General features: G+C 32.2%; 1 protein-coding gene across 2 annotated transcripts; it reads right to left on the bottom strand.

Annotated features, from left to right (window-relative positions):
• Positions 1-8,364: 8,364 nt before the first annotated feature.
• Positions 8,365-10,024, bottom strand: LOC120163689 (superoxide dismutase [Fe] 3, chloroplastic-like). 2 transcript variants are annotated; one of them, XM_039173553.1, is made up of 4 exons: positions 9,905-10,024; positions 9,635-9,715; positions 8,941-9,132; positions 8,365-8,610 (listed from the first exon to the last, which is right to left on the bottom strand). In XM_039173553.1, the coding sequence occupies exons 1-4, from the start codon at positions 9,968-9,970 to the stop codon at positions 8,380-8,382; spliced, it is 570 nt and encodes a 189-aa protein (XP_039029484.1). In that variant the 5' UTR covers positions 9,971-10,024; the 3' UTR covers positions 8,365-8,379. The 2 variants fall into 2 exon arrangements, with proteins under 2 accessions (XP_039029484.1, XP_039029483.1); XM_039173552.1 differs by having other exon boundaries at positions 9,635-9,718.
• Positions 10,025-20,848: the final 10,824 nt, after the last annotated feature.

The following is a 20,848-nucleotide window of genomic DNA, read 5'->3' on the forward strand; positions in this document are numbered from 1 at the left end:
CTTACATGTAGTAATATATTATAAAAATTAAAAAATATTAAATTTTCATTTTATTGATTAATTATTCATTTCAATAAATTATAAAAATCATGCTAATAAACATCATAAGTTAAAATCATCGCAATCAAAATATGTTAATAAGTTACTAAAAAATAGAGTAATATTTCGATACATTCCAATCGAAGTATGTTAATTAGTTACCAAAAAATATACCAAAAATTATTTTTATTCAATATATGAATTAGAAACCCGACATGACACAAAATAATAAAAAAATTATTTTTATTCAATAAAAACATTGACTTAATTGAAAAAAATTATATATAGAGGGGTATTATTGTAATTATTTCTAAATATATAAGGTAAAATTATATATTTTTTTCGAGTCGGTCCGGTTTTTTTCACCCTAAACCCGAACCCGACCCGAATATCACACTTAAAAAAACCCGATCCGAATATCACATTTAAAAAAGTCGACCCGACTCGACCCGAATATCATACTTAAAAAACCCGACCCAACCCGAACAAAATAAAGTTTCACCCGACCCGACCCAAATATATGAATTAGAAATCCGACTCGACCCGACCTAAAATAATAAAAATTTATTTCTATTCAATAAAAACAGTGACTTAATTAGAAAAAAAAATATAGAGGGGTATTATTGTAATTATTCCTAAATATATAAGGTAAAATTATATATATATTCAGGTCGGGTATTTTTCACCCTAAACCCGAACTCGATCCGAGTCGAATATCACACTTAAAAAAACCGACCCGACCAAAATAAAGTTTCACCCAACGCAACCCGAATATATGAATTAGAAATCGACCAGACCTGAAATAATAAAAAAATATTTTTATTCAATATATGAATAAGTTACCAAAAGATTGATGAGGGTAGTATGGTCAAATTTCAATTCCCTCTAACAAGGGAATTGAATTCCATCCATTCTTGGATGGAATTCCCTTTCCCTCATTTGATGGAAAGTTGAAGCCATGAGAGATTCCAATTTCCTTGAAAAACTTGAACCAAACATGAGAAAGTTGTGGAATTGGATTTCAATTCTTCCCAATTCCAAGGGATTTCATCCAACCAAACGTCACCTTAGGGTATTAATTTGTTGAGTTAAAAGTTATAAAGTGGTCCTTTAATTATAGGACATTGTTATATTTAGTTCATCGACTATTAAAAGTTATAAAATGATCATTCAACTATTCATATGTTTTCAACTCGTCTTTTTCTGTTAAAAGATTGACAGTCGTATGAGTTGAACGTTAACTTGTTGTTTAGGATATGATATTCTTTTAAGGTTCTGATATCAAATTTTATCATATCAAAATCAACAATTTAACGTCAAACTTAAACTACAATAATTTTTAACAAAACAATGATGATTTTAGAATATATGAATAGTTAGGGTGACCATTTTATAATTTTTAATAGATGAGAGACTTAACAAAGTAATATTCTATAATCAATAGATCTTTTTGTAACTTTTAATAACGGAGTACTCGACAAAGCACCAAGAAATCATTTGTATACTTTACCTTAATTTATGTGTTTTTCCTTTATGACATTGCAATAAATTTCCTCAAATATAATATAAATAAAGATTAAATTAAATAATTAAGGTGAGGGCTATATTTATTATTATATCAATTAATAAAAATATTAAAATTATAATTAGCTATTCTTAATTATTGACTTTCGAAATCAATGTCAATTAATTTGTTTCAATCTTTTAATGATCAATTTGTGTAATTTTAAAACTAAAAAGACCATAAAAGTCATTTTACCTATTTTTAAAAATCTTATGTATTTTGAAATAAAAAAAATTATGATACATATACTAGATCAAAATTGCCAAATTCTTGCACTATCATAAGTTATAATTTTAGTCATTAAATTTGTCATTTTCTATAACTATATTTTTTTTAAAATTGTAACTTATTTTTTACTATAAGAAGGTTTAGAGTTTAGATCAAAGAATTAGAGAAAACATTTCTATAATAAGGAAGATCGTATCTCGACAACTTTCTCTTACTAAATAAAAAAGATATATATATATATATATATATATATATATATATATATATTAAAGGAGTTAGATGTGAGTATTTATCTAAGGACGAGTTAGATTTTACGACAAATTAAACTTTCATAAACTTAAATTAAATCAGAAAACGGGTGAAAGATATACTACTTATATTAGATTTAAGCAAACTAAAAACTCAACCTTACCCAACCGGTCGACCCATACATATCCCTAATCTTGCAATATATTTTTTTTATCTTACACACGTGATAATCTACTACCTGCACATATATTTTTTAGGGTAAAGTATAGTAATGGTCACTGAACATTTCTAAAGCTTGCATTTAGGTCCCCCAACATTTAAAACTTGCAATACAGTCCCCCAACATTTATTCCGTTTGCAATATGGTCCCCCAACTTAAACCACAGTTAGAAAATTAGGATAAATTATATAAACGGTCATTAAACTTTTCAGTCACTTGAATTTATGTCCCCCAACTTTTAAAACTTGCAAAACAGTCATCAATTTCATTCTAAACCCCAATTTCCAAAGTAATTCAATTTTATTCTAAACCCTAAATTCTAAAATACTTCAATTAAATTCTAAAATACTTCAATTTAAGGTAATATAGGCTTGAAGAAAGAGTTCAAGGCACAGACACAACGAATAAAAATATATTTATATAAATGTATATTTATATTTAGATGTATAAATAAAAAATATATTCATATATTAATGTATGAATCATTTATATTTTTTGAATATTTTATTTTTAATAAGAAATTAAAATTATTAATTATATTAGAAATACTCAACTTAAGATTATATATATAATCATGAATTATATATATGAAAAATATAATTATTAAATTTAGTTTAAAAATATATAAATCTTAAATTTATTCTTTTAAAATATTGTATCAACTAATATTTAAAAAATATATTAAATCTATCAAACAATTTATCAAATATAATATTTTTTTATTGTAAAAATATAATATTTTCCCATCATTTATTGCTTTCAAATTTTTTGCCGAAGTTCAAATCTCATTATTTCCATTTTACATTATATTCTTTTTTTCTGGCATTGATCATACTATTAGTATATGTATTATTGTATATCTCTTAACACAAACGATGGTGTTAGCTTAGTGGCTCCACCCTGTATCTTTCATTTGCGTGACTCAGGTTTGAGTTTGCCCAAGACCCAAATTTTACTTCTTTGTAACTTAATTTTCTTCTAATTAGGAGGTGACATGTGTCACCAATAACACATATCATGATCATGTGTTAACACATGTCAGATCCTGATTAAATGATTAATTTATTAAATTTTATTTAATTTAGGACCAAATTGATAGCATATATAAATAATTAGGTGGTAACATGTGTCACCAATGACACGTGTCATGATCATGTGCTAACACATGTCAGATCCTAATTAAATGATTAATTTATTAAATTTTATTTAATTTAGGACCAAATTGATTATATAAATAATAAAGACTGAATGTATAATAATACCAATTCCTTTTAACTGCCACATCATCATTTTTATCAATTGGTAACGACTAGTGGCTTAGTTGAAACTGTTAAATAATTATGTGGTATGATTGATAAATTTAAAAGATCGATGACAAAAGTAAAAAGGGCTAGATAGTTAAGTTGTCAACCGAGTAGTTTACACTTTTATTTATACGTCAAAATAACATTTTATAAATTTAAAATTCGAATTATTTTCAACCTCTTCTATATCCTAACTACTTTTTTTAATTAAAAAATTTCTTCAACAGATAAGAATTATACTATTATATTTATATAAAAAATACGTATCACATGAAATAAGATGAAATTAAATAATAATAAATTTGACATAATTGAATTTAATTTAAGTATTTTTGGAATTTAGGGTTTAGAATAAAATTGAATTACTTGGAAATTGGGGTTTAGAATGAAATTGATGACTGTTTTGCAAGTTTTAAAAGTTGGGGGACCTAAATTCAAGTGACTGAAAAGTTCAATGACCATTTATATAATTTATCCTAATTTTCTAACTGTGGTTTAAGTTAGGGGACCATATTGCAAACGGAATAAATGTTGGGGGACTGTATTGCAAGTTTTAAATGTTGGGGGACCTAAATGCAAGCTTCAGAAATGTTCAGTGACCATTACTATACTTTACCCTATTTTTTATTGTTGTTCTCTCAGTTTAGGGTTTTATCTTAATTAATTTGGATAGACCTATGTCGCACTCGCACACCTAATGTTGGTGGATGAATATTTTAGCGGAGATTTTCTACATGTACAATAATTCAAACTCGAGATCTGATTAAGCGGTATTAATTTGCTTACCACTTGAATCAACCCTCGTTGATTACATTCATATACTTTTAATTATTATTTAATAAATAAATAAATAAGATATATAACATTCATATATTGTTAGTTATTATTTAAATAAATGATATATATATATATAGGTAGATTAAGATTGTTCAGTATCAAACAACGGTCTAATTTTAAAATAGGCTTAATATAAAAATAAGTGTTTAAACTTTACCTCAAAAAACGATTTGGTATCTAAAGGATTTTTCACTAAAAATGGTGTTTAACGTTTTTTCAGTTACACTTTTAGGTGCCCGTTATATTTTTTAAATTTTTAATAATAAAAATATTTTTTTAATAAAAAATAAATAAATTAAAAATAATAATTTATTTACAAAAAAACCCCAAAATTTAATGAAATTCTAAAAAAAATTAAAATCTCTCATTTCAACTCGTTACCAATTGTGGAACGCCGGAGGAGCACCGACAAGGATGAGTTTTGAGTGGAACTATACGGTGGTTTGAATGGTGGTGAAGGCGTGACTTATGGACGTCGGGATCAATCGGAATCGACGAAAAACAGCGATGGTGGCTTAAAATCCGACAAACCTTCGAATGGTTCTCCATAGAAAACGGTGGCATGTTACGACGAAAGGTCAACGAGAGTTTTATCGAGGGTCGACATCGGTGCCGATGATGGTGGCGGTGATGATCACCGTCGACCGGCTGACTCGGCATAGAAGGGGGAAGTGGGAGAGGGGAGAAGGTAGGGGAGGGGGAAGGTTGGTGTTGAAGAATCGGGTAAAGTAAAACGAAAGAACACAAGAATTTAACGAGGTTCAGAAATGTGCTTACATCCTCGGTGCCTAGGCGGCGCTATAAGTTTTATTCAATGTCTCATAGGTTTATGTTACATCTCTATTTATAATAAATAAACTCTTGTACATATTTACAAATATAATCTTGTACCGTACTGCAGGGTTACGCCCCCGCACCCCCAACCTACATAAATGTAACCCCCACTACGAGACTTTCTTTGTAAGGACAGTTGATGTTCGCTTCTCTCACTCCACTCCATCTTCTGTCCTATTTACCTGTATATTTATGAGTCATACCTAACAGTTGGGGTTTTTGCTAATTTTTTTACAAAAAATATATTTTTATTTTTAAATAAATTCTCAAAATTATCAAAATATAACACGTGTCACTTAACGATATTTTTAACGGTTGACACCTAAAAATATAACGTTAGAAACATTAGATATTTTTTTTAATAAAAAATTATTTTGACACTAAAACGTTTTTCGAAACAAAATTTAATCACTTATTTTTTTATTAAGCTTAAGCCTTTAAAATATTATTAAAAGTTAAAATGTTAAATGAAGGGGCAAGTTAGTCAATAGAGACGTTTTGAGACAAATTGGTTGGAACAGACAAATTCTGCACACAAACCGTGGAGGGAATCCTAGGCTACGAGTAAGGTTTTATCAAGAAGTAGAGTAAAGTCAATAAATTTTAAATTATTTAAGTTGATAATTATTATTTTATAATTTATTTTTTTAATTAATCACTGATCAATCTATTGACAGATTAATCCAGATCGGATACTGCAGAGGCGAGGGCAACCCTCCCAATCCAGTTTGCTCTATTTGAAAACACCAGGATTCGAACCAAGGATCTTGTGGCTCATTCTACTAGACCAACTAGTTGTTAAGGGACCTAGTGCCTCAATTTAGTTTTTTTTTAAAATTGAGTTGAATTTATAAAATTGTGTCGGATCAATTAAGTTATTCGAGTTTATATTTAAATTTAATTGTAAATATTTATAATATTAAAATACTATATGATTTCAATTTAAACGATTTTTTATAATTATATACAATACATATTTTTCTTCATAACTTTTCATATGTAATATACATACATTATACTAAGTCGGGGACTCTATTCAACCAAAAAACTAATATACTAATTATTAAAAGTTTTGAGTATTCGAAATCTATTTATAACTTGGTTTAAATTTTAAAAAAATTTAAGTCAAGTCAAATTTATAAAATTACAACTCAATTAATTCGAGTCAAAATTTTTCGAGTGAAAAAACCAAGTTTTCAGGTCGAGAGATCCATATTTAGGGCATTGACGACGTTTCAACTGAAACATTGGATTGTATACGAACGGTTCAAGATCATGCATCAGCCAATCGCATCATCGACAAATACCCGCACCCCTTGAATTGATTGTGTTTATATGATAATATTTGTATAAAAATATTGAATTTACTTAATTTGAATAAAAAATAGTATAATTATATACAATTAGGAATAATAATACACAACACGAATTTAGATATTTGATATTTTATTTTATAAATTTAAATGTTACAAATCCAAATACTATAATCACTGTCCATAACGGGTTTATAGTGGATGTGCATATCAATAATTGGATATAAATAATCAAAATCTATATTAATTACCTAACGAGTATTGACATAAGTGATTAAGATTTAAAAATTTAAGTTCGTAAGACTAAGTTCGAATCACATTACCGTCATTTCTGGTGAACAATCTAAAATTCTTATGTAAATCCCAATTAGGTTTATAAATTCTATGTAAATCTCAATTAGATCTTAAGTATATCTTGACCGGAAGAGCATTTGGTATGCAACAAGACATGCCAAACTGCCTTTCATGCAAATTTTTAATTTGGAATAGAAACTACGGAGATATTGGCCATCATCCAAAGGCAAAAGCGTACTTGAAGGGTCCCCGTTCCACATTAAAAAAAGTTGGTTCAGTTAATGGTAATGCTCATTGCCCCTCTCCCCATCTTCCTTTAAAAAGTTGGTTCAATTAAAGGTAATGGGGCAGCTAAGCTGAGTTCCAACTTATTTTTATGGGTAGGGTTCCACCCTAACACTGTTATCAAAACAAAACCAAACATCCCTAACTCACTCACTTCCCATCCTAACCTAAGGTTTTGGCATGAACATTTGGAGAATTGTACCCCCCCCCCCCCAAAAGGGAAATTACATGCTTTCCTAGGGTGGATTCGAGTCATGTACTGACGAAGCAGATATCCGGTTTGAAACTCTGAGGAGTTCAGCAGACATGGTCTGCGGTTAATTTGCATGCTTTGAGTAAATCCTGCAATCGAAGGGGAAAAGTTGTCGATTGCATTTTAGTCCCGAGCTTTGAGCTTCAAGGTTCGGCATTTCAAGCGATGGAGATTTTATGCTCTAAATTCACAAATGCCTATGCACGTGCCATGCGAACCATTGCAGCATTCCAAGACACAAGGTGGTTCATAAATGTGCTCACGTATTTCGCTTTGTCGTTCTGCTTAGAAGAGGCAATGACGATTTCAAGAAAATATACTCGTATTGGAATCGTATATTGGGGAGAGTAAGTTAAGAGACAATACAGACAAACAAACAAACTGTCAGCCCCCTAGTAGCATGTTGGGGAGAGTAAGTTAAGAGAACGAGAGAAAAAAAGAGGTTACCTCCCACATATCCAAATTCAAGATGGGCTGCACCAGAAGATGATGGTTAAACTTTAAGGTATAAAAGATGGACAGAAATAAATAGACATAAATGTGTAGGTTGACACTTGACATACAAAGTCATCCCACACAATTGGATTGATTAAATTCGACGATTACACCAATGCAAGACGTTTTTCTGCCTCTTCACTGAAACAATCAAATGAAAGAATTAATTGCAGAGTCAACTTGTTAAGAGACCAATCATGTTCCAACTATATGATATCTTTGTCAAGTAGAAGCAATTGAACCATTATTGAATCATACCGAATTAAAAAAAAGGAAGCAAAATAATGAAAGAGAAGCAATGAGAGAATAAGAATCACAAGGGAAAACATGTGTATTAAGTTATCACTCGAACACATGGGCCTCCGAGTCTCCGACTACCAAGAATATGCAAGGGCTAATATAGGGAGAATGCAAGCTATGGAAATGAGAACTAGGCACCGAGCAGAGGAATAGTTCATCGATAATCAAACAGAAATTAACTCAAGAAAGGACTTACAAACAACCCAAACCCAACCCGAGCCAAATAGTGAGAGAGCTGTTTCCATAAACTTCTCTCTGAAGTTTGTGAACGACCCAAAATCTTTTTCAATCTGTTCAAGTAAACCAAGTTTGGGCATGCCCCCACCTCCAGGTTGCATAGACTCCCAAAACAAGTAATGGCTCCACACTTGCAATTGTAAGCTCAAGTGTTGATCCTACATTAGATGCTTTTCCGACTTCAATGGACAAAAGTATATTACTTCAACATGTTGAAAACAAGTTGCATTTCAACACTACATGGTTAGAAGTTTTACTTCAAAGCGATAAAATACGGATAAAGATTCAAGACACATTGGATGTTAGAACCATACGAATTCAAAAACCATGTAAATTCACTTTTAGGGATAAAATGCTGGGTTCCTAAAACTTGATCATCAGTGGATGCAGAGACCCAAGATTTTGTTTCAACCGAATAATATTTGAATGAGAACGACACATCGAATACAACCGAACAATTCAAAGATGAACGGTTGACATTGTTATACCTTGTCTGCGTTGTTGAATTCAGGTATGGGGTTCCCATTGTTGTATGTTGCTTTGACAAGTTCTTCCATAGTGTAGCCATACAGTATATCACTTTTGCCAAGCTGTTTATTCAGGTCATCCACAAAGCCACGATGATGCACACCCCAATGCACCTCTAATGCCCTCTTACTCATACATGGTTCTAAACCATCCTGCAAGAAGGTAATGAATGCAGATAAGTCTAGGAAGCGACCATTCAAAGAGCCACAAATTGCTACATAAGTCTAAGGGTGTAAATGAACCGGGCTTGAGCGAAAAAGGCTCTGTTTGTGTTCGTTTGTTTATTTTTTTTAAGGTGTTCGTGTTCACTTAGTTTAATGTCCGTGTAACATTTGCGAACTTGTTTGTTTATATGTTTAGGAAAAATGGTGAAATTACACTTATAGTCCTTAAGTTCCTTGTAATTCACAATTTGAATTCTACAGTTCACGAACTTATAAATATGTCGATAAACGAGCCAATAAATAAACTTTTAAACGAGATTGATCGTCAACATTAACGAAGCTAAGGCACCTTGTTATTGCCATTTTATTAAATGAACATTAAATTCATCTAATACTATGTTCATTTACGCTCCTATACATCCCAAGTGGTTTACAATATGAAAAATTAACAACAAAAAGTAACTAAAAAGGGGGAAAAGGGCTCACTGACAAGGTTATAAGGAGGATTCTTTAGTCCATAGCAAGCAACAGTTGCAGGAACTTTCTGTAACCCGTTAGAGTTTCCTTTTCGCTGCTGCCGCCGAATACATAAACGAAACAGTACATAAAACATGGGGAAGAAAGAGTAAGAATTTACTTACCGAAAGTACCGAAAAATACAGATATAACAGAATATTGAAATCGAGTGCAAATTGAATCTTTCGAAACATATATTTATGTTAAGAACAAAAAGGGGTATTTGAAATGGGAAGCGGCGAACCAAGTGAGAAAACTTGGAGCTTTTGAGAGGGAGAGTGAAGTCGGTCCCCAGGAGATGACAAGCCATTTCTTTCCTTTGTCTCTCGCTCTCGCTCAATGCGTGGCTTTGTTTGGATAATAATATCAGGAAATATTTAATAAATATGAGTAAACCTTTGTTCTTCTGGACTGGATTGCAGCATAAATGGTACAGAGACGAATGAATCAATTTTAGTGGTTAAAATTAGGGTAAACTAAATCACTAAACTATGGTCGCATACATTACCCGAATGAATTTTTTTTAAGGTATTAGTGTATTAACACGTGTCATATTTTAATTTGATAGTTAAATTTATTTAATTGAATTAAAATAGTGACTAAATTGATAGAATATGTAAATATTAAGAACCAAATATAAAATTATGTCAATTTTATTAACGGACATGTCATCACCTCCGTTAAAAATTAATGGCCGATAATTTGACTGAAATGTTTCAATAATTGGGCGGTCTGATTGATTCAATTGAAACTTCAGTGACCAAATTATTTTTTATCATAATTTATTGATCTCACGTGTAGTTTTATTGTTATCTTTGAGATGTGAGTTTGACCACAAATATAAAGTATATAAGTTTGTTTTATATTCACTTCAAATGAACTTGAAAACAATTTACCATACAAATTAAATTTGAATTTAAATCATCTTAAAATCAAATATTTTTAAATTCAAGTTAAGTGAATTTGGATTTTTGAATTTTTATAAATCAATTGATTAATCAAATTTATTTATTTTAATAATAACAACTTAATTTCATTAATAAAAATAATATAATAAATTAAATTACAACACATTTAAAGAGAAAATTGAAGATAATAGTAAAAAAAAATTATACATAAAACAAATATATTAAACTAAAATTACATAGAAAAATGAAATTATCCATTGAGAACATAAAAAGAATTCAATAACCTTAAAAAAAATTGTCTATTAAACAAGATGCTTTACGAAGTGATAAAGGAGTTGTGAGTGACCCAGATAATTTGACAGACTGCTTCGTTATACAATTATGATTATATCGGAAAATAACCTTTTACCAAAGAGAAGATCTAACAATACATAACCATCGACAAAATCAATTAGAAAACAAATGTAATGAGGATCTTTGTGCAAGCACCAACACGACCGCAGAGATATGCAAAAAAATACCAAAAATCGTAAGGAACATGCCACAAGAGTAGAAAAAAAGCGTATAACAAGAACCTAAAAAATGTATAACAAGAATAGAGAAAAATGTATCACAAGGACAAAGATTTTTTTTTAAATTGAAAAAAAAACTCAAAAGAAAAAAAGAAAAACAAAGGATATAGTGATTTAGAATAAGAAAAATAATAATCACATTCAATCGACAATTAATATTAAAATTGATGTTGCCGTCAGTTAAACAAAAATCAAAGGAGAAGAGGAAGGAACACAAAAATACTGAGAGAAAAATCTGAATTTTAATTTTAGAGTGGTAATACAAGAAATATAGCATTAAGTAGCAAATAAAAACATGAATGTCTACAATACAAGTCAAAACAGCAGCTGGACACATATTTCCCTCTGTATTTGGCCTTTGATTCTTTACTCGCTTTTGAATCAACTGATTCAACAACAACCTCCGCTGGACTAAAAACATGGATGCTCCGGGAAATGATATTCCGAATCGTCTTCTCTCAATGCCGGATAAAACAATAGCCTGCACCACATCACAAGCATCCTAGCAGCAAGGTCAAGCAAGTCGTGCACACACTTGGCTAAGCTATAAGGTGCAGTTGGTAGTATATGGTCTCCGCCCTTTCGTCATCAAGGTCAGCGTAAGAGCCAAAAATCCCCTTGAGCAATTTTCGACCACCGGTTTCCGTCACCAGCCCGAACTTCATATGGAGGATCACAAATTATTCATCAAACAGCTATGTAAAAGCCAGAGAGAATACTTGAACATCTAGCATTCAGAATAGATTACAGTAAATGGACCACAAAGGTTACTTTCAAACTTGATTACATCAAGGACTCATTATGATGACATAGCAAACTGAACATATGTATCAGGCTACATATTATGTGTTTTTTTAATTTTCTTCAACCAAAACAATATTCAGAGGAACTGTGATAAACAAACATAGAGGTGGAACAAATCAAATGCAAATAGCAGTAAAGAATGCACTAACATATTGTTATACTCAACATGAAGCAATGTTTACAAGAAATTACTTCCTTTAATCCGGGACGACGAGTAAGATTGTTATCCGCCTTCAACAAACCAACCGGCATCGGCAATCCGCATTAAAGAAGATGCAGGGAAAATGAGCAAATAATCTCATGCAGAGTCATTGCAGGTAGATTTAAGGAAAAAGGAATTACCAGTTATGTTACAAATTAACCTGTTTGAAGTTGCTCCAGACATTACGGGCAGGGACACGCCGGACGCACATTACTCGAATGTCAATATCAGCACCCTGAATGAATTTAAGCAGTTTGTACCCATATTACTGCAAAGATTTTAGCCTAATTGTCGAAAATTGTCCCGAAACATAAACTTTGATGTCCCCATAACTCACCTTCATCTCCTACGTTCATTATGTCAACATTTGTACTATTAGAAAATCAGTTCAACCGAAAGAGGTTTAAGAAAATCTGTATACAGTTAAAATTAAAAGTACATGGTCTTTTAGTTATACAAAAAGGTAACAAATCCTCCATAGAAACCTAACCTTTGCTTACTAAAAGAAAGTATTTTATGGGCAATAAACTGAGAAGGGACCATAAAGAATAAAGACTAACCTCCCATCTCCTACATTATACATGGGTAAAATGATCCCCTAAAAGGAGCAAAAAGCACCATACGAAAAATATTTGGAATAATCACCAAAATCTGACATCTGAGGGCCCCCATGATTTGCAAAGGCATTGGCATGTGCATTCCTTCAATAGACAAAGGCCACCATGGCCCAACCCCTTGAATGAAAGGATATGGTGGCCCCAATTTCCTGTCTAAGATCTAAATGGCTAATTAAGTTTCTGGGGATTGGGATAGGGATTTGAGATGGTCATATGACATCTTAACACAATCCCCAATTTTTTCAACTAGACATTTAATCCCCAATGGGAAGGGAACCCCCCCCCCCCCAATAAAAAAAATCAATTATTGTGACCTGCCTGCAATTATTTAATATATAGAAACAAAGGTACAATTATTAATATTTTTGTACTCATTATCTCTTCACTGATATTTACTTTGTTCATTGCTGCCCTCTCTAATTGTTTTTTCCTTCCTATTCAACAATTTATACTATCAATCTTCATGTCCCCATTTTCTTTTCCTGGAAAGAAACTGCAAATTCCTTCACAAACAATGCAGTCACCATCTTACTAGCTCTTTTTCGCAAGCAATCAATTTCAAATCATATGATGACTTGGTAATCGACCCCATGAAAATGCTGCAACTATTGCAGCAGTTTATGCTTATTCTTATTCCTCTTGGTATATTATTATTGAAGATACTAATTTTTTTTACCCATTTTATTATTATTATAATTATTATTATAATTATTATTATTATAATTATTATATATATATTATTATTATTAAAAAAATAATTACAAACAGGCCCATATTATCTGGCCCAATTACAAATGGCCCAACTAAACCCTAACAGATTAGGGTTTGATCTAACCCTAGCCGCCTCAACCATCCACCGTTGGATCTGATGAGATCCAACGGTCCACAGATGCGCCAGATGAAACCCTAGGGTTATGATACCCTAGGGACTACGCCAGTTGCCGCCGCTCCACGTCGCTCCAGCCGCTGCCACGCCCCTAACGAAGGCTCCAGAAGTTCCAACGCCAGCCGTCCACGTTATGGCCCTAGGGTGAGTCCCCACTATGGGTTCGATGACTCACCGAAGGGTACTCTTTTACCCGGTTCGATGGCCACACCGGTGATGGCTATAAAGCCATCACCCAATCTGCAAAGAAAAAAAACCCCAACAGGCCACAGAGAGATAAAACCGAGAGCAAAGATACAAAAATAGAGACCAACTCACAACAACCAGCAACCAAAAACAAAAGAAAAGAAAGGAGAGAAGCTTACCGAGGAAGCCACGACCACCAAACCTCTTCAAACGTCACCAAAACCTTCGAAAATCGAAGGTACTTTCTTAGATTTGCTCCGATTGGGAGCTTTTTAAAAGAAAGGAACACCGGAACCGTCATTAGGACGGTCCGATCTACATAGTGGTGTAAAAATAAAATTTCCCGGCCACCGGATGCGATGGCCGGCGGTGAGAACTACGGCGGCAGACGGCTGCCGCCCGGTGACCGGCTTCCCTCCGATGAGGGAAGCTAGAGAGAGGGGAGAGCATTTCCATTCTCTCTCAGTTTGAGAGAGAATGACAAAAAAAAATGAATGCTGGCCCTTCGGGCCAGCCGGTTTCGGCTTAAATAACCCTTCCCGAACGACGCCGTTTCGGGGAGGGCTATTTGTGTAATTAAATAAAAGTTAAATCATTTCCGCAGTCATCCTAATTTGTAAACTTTACATTTTAGTCACTAAATCAATTTATAATTCTTTTAATTCGGGTCTTTAATTTTAGTTTTATTTATTTTAGTCCTTTATATTAAAATAATATATTTAGGATAAATATCATATTTAGTCCATTAATTTTAATAATTAATATTTTAATCCCGAGTTTATATTTTTAATTTATTTTAATTTGATATTCGAATTTTATATAAGTTTATTTTAGTCACCAAATTAATAAATAAGGAAAATAATATGTTTAATCCCTATAATTTTAAATAATTAATTATGAATTAGGTATTTAATTTTATTAGATTATAATTTAGTCACTATTTTTAAATATTTTCATTTATTATAAAGTTTTATTGCTTTTAAATATATAGTTCTAATTGTATTTTTTATTTAAGTTTTAATTTTACTTGTTTACATTTTTAAATATTATTTTTATTATATAGTCATATAAATATATATACAATAAATAATAATTTATATTTTACATAAATTATTTTTATCATATTTTAATATTTATTTATTTTTCAATATTAAAGAAAAGGGCAGTCTTAATACAACTGGATGTCCTATTCTGGTATTTTAAAATTAAATATTATAAAAATTATAATTTAATTTAAATTATTATATTGTTAATATTTATTAATATCAAAGAAAAAGAGCTGTCTTAAGGCACCTAGAAGTCCTTTTCTGATATTTCTAAATAAATAAATATTTTATTTATAAATATAAATTAATATTTTTTTTATAATTATAATTTCGAAATAATAAGATTATAAATTAAATATATTTTTAATTTTTAAATTTCTAATAAACGAGACAATTTATAATTAAAAAGTACTAATTTTGGGCGTTGTAGGGGTGCTAATCCTTCCCTAAACGTAACCGACCACGAATCCCTTTTTATTATTAAAAAGAAAGAATTTTTGGTTATAAACGCAGATCAGTTCATCTTTTAACTAATGTTTTCTTAAAAACTCTGTTAAAAGATAATTTTTAGGTATTCGACCTACCTGACCCAAAAGGTCGATGGCGACTCCCAAATTATTTTCAAAACCATTTATTCACATCACTTTTCCCGCCAAATAAAAAAATTCGTGCCCGGACAAAAACCGGTTACGACAGCTTGGCGACTCCACTGGGGACTAAGTCAAACTTTTAAAATCAATTATAAATTGTCTCTATTTAATTATAAATTAAAAATTAATATATTTGATTTATAATTCTTTCTTTTCAAATTTTTTATATACTTATTATTTTCATATCATTTATATATTTTTTTATTAATATTTCATTTTATTTGCAAGTATTTTATTTCATTATTTATTTTTTTCTATCAGAGGTTTGAACATTTCTCCTCATACACAACACTTGCATTGCATAACATAAAGCTCTATAATTGAGTTTGTCCCTTTTAAGTGGGAGTGAAAGCGACGTATTCGTGAGAATATATTCTCCGTGTCAGACCTAGCAAGTAACTTTCGGGGTTCATATGCTCTATGTCTTCGTGAGAATTTATTCTTCGTGTCAGGCATAGAGAAATGTATCCCCTTGAATTGAACTCGATCCACTTTAGTCTGTGATGGACTAGGATTGAGGGTTAGCAACCCAAGGGGGCACTAACAAGGACAATTCGGGAACTTTTATTCTTAGATCTGAAACCTTGCATATAATAAACCTTAGAAACTCTTCCGATCTGAAGCCATGCCGAAATTTTGTCCAAAATAGGTGTACACACAGGAGAAATGAATTCTAACTTTCTTTTTAATTTATTTATTTATTTTCTTACTGATTAAAATTACATGTAAATTTAAATTATTTAAATTATAAAAAAACATGTTCAAATAAAGATATTTAGGTAGATATTATTATTAAATTTCTTTATTATATAAACTAATTCATTTCTTTTTGTATGTTCTTTATTTCTTTTGTTTGCATAGCATCATACAGGATAAAAGGCATTGATCCTCGTGTTAATTGTCTCATTGGAAAGCCTTAATCCATGGATAAAAAGTGTTCAAATCAAATAATTCTAAACTCAGAGGTAAGACAGTGGGCTGAGGACTTACAAAGACAAGGAGGAGACAGTCTGCAGGATGACTATGTATCTGACTTGGCCAGTTATGCTCCAGTTTCGCTAAAAAGAAATGATATGCAAGATTTGCGAAGCATTTGGGAAAGTTGGGACTCAAACAAAAAGTTGCAAATTTATCAGACTTATGGAGACATCCCATATTTGCTCTATGTCGAAGTTGATGATGACTTACTTCGAGCCCTAATTCAATTCTGGAATCCAGGGTACAATTGCTTCACTCTCAATAAGGAGGACTTGGTCCCTACTATTGAAGAATACACAACTTTGCTACATATAGAAGGGGCTTTAGAGAATCGAATTTATTCAAAGTCAATTAAAACTCAACCCTTTCGAGTTAAGTTAGCAAAGATTGCCGGAGTACGAGAAGAATGGGTGGCATCCCGTACAAAACAAAAAGGCGAAAGCGAAGGCATTGCTTGGACCAACATTAAAGAACTTATTCAGAGTCATCCAGACACTAAAGTACGATTCGATCTATTTGCTCTGGGTATGTATGGTATGGTCATCTTCCCAAAAGTATTGGGATATATTGAAGCTACAATAGTAGATTTGTTTGAACAGCTACCAAAAAAGATTAATCCTGCTTCTGCAATTCTAGCAGAGACTTTCAGATCGTTAAATGCTTGTAGAAAGCTAGGAGGTGGACGATTCTCAGGGTGTACCCAGTTGTTATATGTTTGGATCCGTAGCCATTTCTGGAGGACATAAAAGGTTTCATACCGACGCTTTAATACGGATTACTCACCATTAAAAGAATTTCTGGAGCAAGAATGGTCGAAAGAAATTAATAAAGATATGTGGATTAATGCCTTTCGAAATCTGCAAAGCAATAACATTGTTTGGCGAGCCCCATGGAAAATCCAAAGAGAATTCTTTTACAAATGTGGTGATTACAACTGGATAATGCTGCTCGGATTGTGGGGAGGAATTGGATATGCACCACTTCTGGTCATAAGACAGTATGAAGGTCGTCAATTTGTACCTGTCACCGCTGGATTACATTCATCTGAGTTCGCATTCCACAGCAAAAATTATAAAAGAAATATCATGGAAGCCTTTACAGCTTGGAAAACAACTTTTTGTATCCGAGCTAAAGCAGCAAAAGAAATGCTAACTCCTGATTATGAGGAATGGAGATATGTCAGGAAAAATGAAAATATTCCTCTACCGGATCAAAATGAGGATATCTCTATGGAATATCTCATTAAGGTGGTTCCATCAGAGATTGAAATCCTGAGAGCTGAGTTTGAAGCAGAAAGAGAAGGCTGGTCGAAAGAATTAGAGCAAATGAGACATTATAAAGCTATGTTGGGTGTTGACATTGACTTTCATTCATCACAATGTGCAATGTTGAGAGAAGATAAAGAAAAAGTTGATGATGAATTCAGAGCATTAAAGAAAAATTACCAGAAGTTATATAAATCCCGGAAAGCATCAGGACCAAGTCAATCAACAGTACAGATGACCAGAGAATTGAACATCGAGAAAAGACGAGTTGAAGATCTGAAAGGAAAGAATAGCCGTCTACTCAAAAGCCTTGAGAAAGGAAAGCAAAAAATGGAAGATTTTGAGGTTGACAGAAGAGAGCGAATTATAAAACACAAAGCTGAACACCGTGAGATCATGAATGAAATGCAAAGAGAAAAGGACCGAGCCAAAAATTTAGAAGAGATGAAGAATGCCATCTTTTATAAATTTGAAGGTGAGAAAAATATCATGTTCAAGGGATTTGAATCTGAAATGAACCAGCTGATTGCCGAACTTGAAGTCAGAGGCCAAAAGATTGAAGAATCCAATATTGAAAAAGAAAAATGGGAGCTGGAAAGAAAGAATTTCAACACCAAACTTGAGGTAGAGCAAGAAATGGCTAGCAATTGGATGCAAAGATGCAGAAACAAGAATCTTCAAATACAGAAGCTTAATCAAAGAACGCAAGAAGTACGAACAAAACTTGAAGAAGATCTGGATCAGTCTAGAAACAAAAACTCAGAGTTTAATGCTTACATTTTGCAACTTGAAGAGTTATTATTTCAAGAAAAGGTTCGTCTAGGACCTAATGATCTCAAAGAAAGTAATGAGGAAAGTGCTTCACTGCGAAGACGCATTAGAGATCTTGAAAAAACTCTGTACAATTGTCAAGTCAGAATCACTGAGTTAGAACAAACTCTTGAAGGAACTAATGAACAATGGCAAAAGTCAACTGATTTCTATGTTGAAAGAAGTGAAGAAAGAAGTAATATGGTGTTCGAGGCCATGGTACAAATGAGCGAAGTTTCTAGATATGTTGGGGAACTAGCTGTTGAAGCTAAAATAATTGAGCATCACGTTGATCCAGTTTCTAAGTTCGGAAAGAAGGTGTCATGGTTAATGAAAGAAATTATAGAGCTTAATAGGAAAGCTACGCCTTATCTGTAGTTATGAACTATTATAAAGAAACTTTTGTATGCCGATGAAAGTTGTTCTATGACAGTTAACTTTTTGGGATCAATACCTTTTTGCATACATGCATTTTGCATACATTCATTATTCATTTCATGATTTTCTTTATGGATAATTTTTTTTATTATTAAGATAAAATTCATTAATTAAAATTTGGAAAAAATAATATCAAAAGATTTTTCAATCGCAGTTATTCTGGCCAAAAGAGAAATACAACATCACTACGGTACTAGACAAGCTACTAAGAGAATTATGGAGGATAAAATACAACGTATTGAGGAACAGCATAATAAAGAACAATCAGAAATGAGAATGAAGCTGGAGAAAATTGAAGCAAGTATTGCAAATTCACAAGACAGCATGATACAGAAAATAGAAGACATGTTTAAAAGGCAGGCTATCATTGGAAAAATGCATGAAAATCCTGTATCTTTCGACCAAGAACCTATGTATCCTCTAGGTTTTCCACCAGAACCAATTTATCACTCTGGTACTATACCTATACAAATCAATGCTCGCACATCAGCATTTCAAGAAGCCAAACCACATGAAAATCGACAAGTGGAACCTACATCTTCAAGCAAAAATCCACTTATATCATATGTGAAAATAGTGGATTTTAATACTGAGCATTTAATCCCAGATTTGAATGAGCTGAATGAAAAAGAAAAAGTAAATGAAGAATTGACCAGACAGATCAAGAGCTTAGAAGAACGAATGAAATCCGTGGAAATAACTGAATCATTCTATGGGTTTGACGCTAGTGAGTTAAGTTTGGTTCCAGACTTAATTCTCCCCATCAAATTCAAAGCTCCCGAATTTGATAGATATGACGGTACCACATGCCCTTTATCCCACATTACTATGTTTTGTCGCAGAATGGCAGGATATGTGAAAGACGAGAAATTATTAATTCACTGCTTTCAAGATAGTTTGACAGGACCAGCTTTAAAATGGTATACTCAATTGACCAAAGCCAACATTAGATCCTGGAAAGATCTGGCTAAAGCATTCTTAGAGCAGTATCGCCATGTAACAGACATGGTCCCTGATAGATGGACTCTCCAAAATTTGGAGAAAAAGAATAACGAAATGTTCAGACAGTATGCTCAGAGATGGCGTGACACAGCAGCCCAAGTTCAACCACCTTTGTCAGAAAAAGAGGCCACAATAATATTTGTCCATACATTGAAAGCTCCTTATTTAAATCATCTAATGGGGAATGCAACCAGAAATTTTGCAGATTTGGTCATTTCTGGAGAACTCATTGAAAATGTCTTGAAAAGTGGCAAAATTAAATCAAATGAGGGGTCTAGTTCCAAAAGACCTATGTACCGGAAAAAAGAGAATGAAGTCAACAATGCAAACTCTTACAACAAGGATTCATCGAAAAGTGTTACAATAACCCAGCCAAGGGTTAAGAAAGAGGAAACAAACACTAATCGAGCAGAGTCCAGAGGATCTCGGAAGGAAAATGAAAGGTTGTCTTTTACACCTTTACCAGTACCATATGCTGAGATCTATGATTCACTGTTAAAAGCAGATGTCATACGGCCCTATCCTTTGGTTCCCATGCAACCACCATTCCCTCCATGGTATGATGTAAAGGCACACTATGTTTACCATGAAGGAGTTACGGGTCATTCTATTGAAAACTGTTTGGCATTCAAAAGGGTGGTTCAAAATTTGATCAACACTGGAAAGTTGGAATTCAATTCACCATCTACATCAAATCATCCATTGCCAAATCATGGAGATAAAAACGTGAATGTAATTCAGGAAGAGAACAGAAAGAAAGCAAAAACTGACATTTCTGAAATTAAATCTCCTTTTGTTTGGGTATTCCAACAACTCTCTTTAGC

Source organism: Hibiscus syriacus, unplaced genomic scaffold (assembly GCF_006381635.1).
Source record: "Hibiscus syriacus cultivar Baekdansim isolate YM2019G1 unplaced genomic scaffold, ASM638163v2 tig00111493_pilon, whole genome shotgun sequence".
Lineage (NCBI taxonomy): Eukaryota > Viridiplantae > Streptophyta > Magnoliopsida > Malvales > Malvaceae > Hibiscus > Hibiscus syriacus.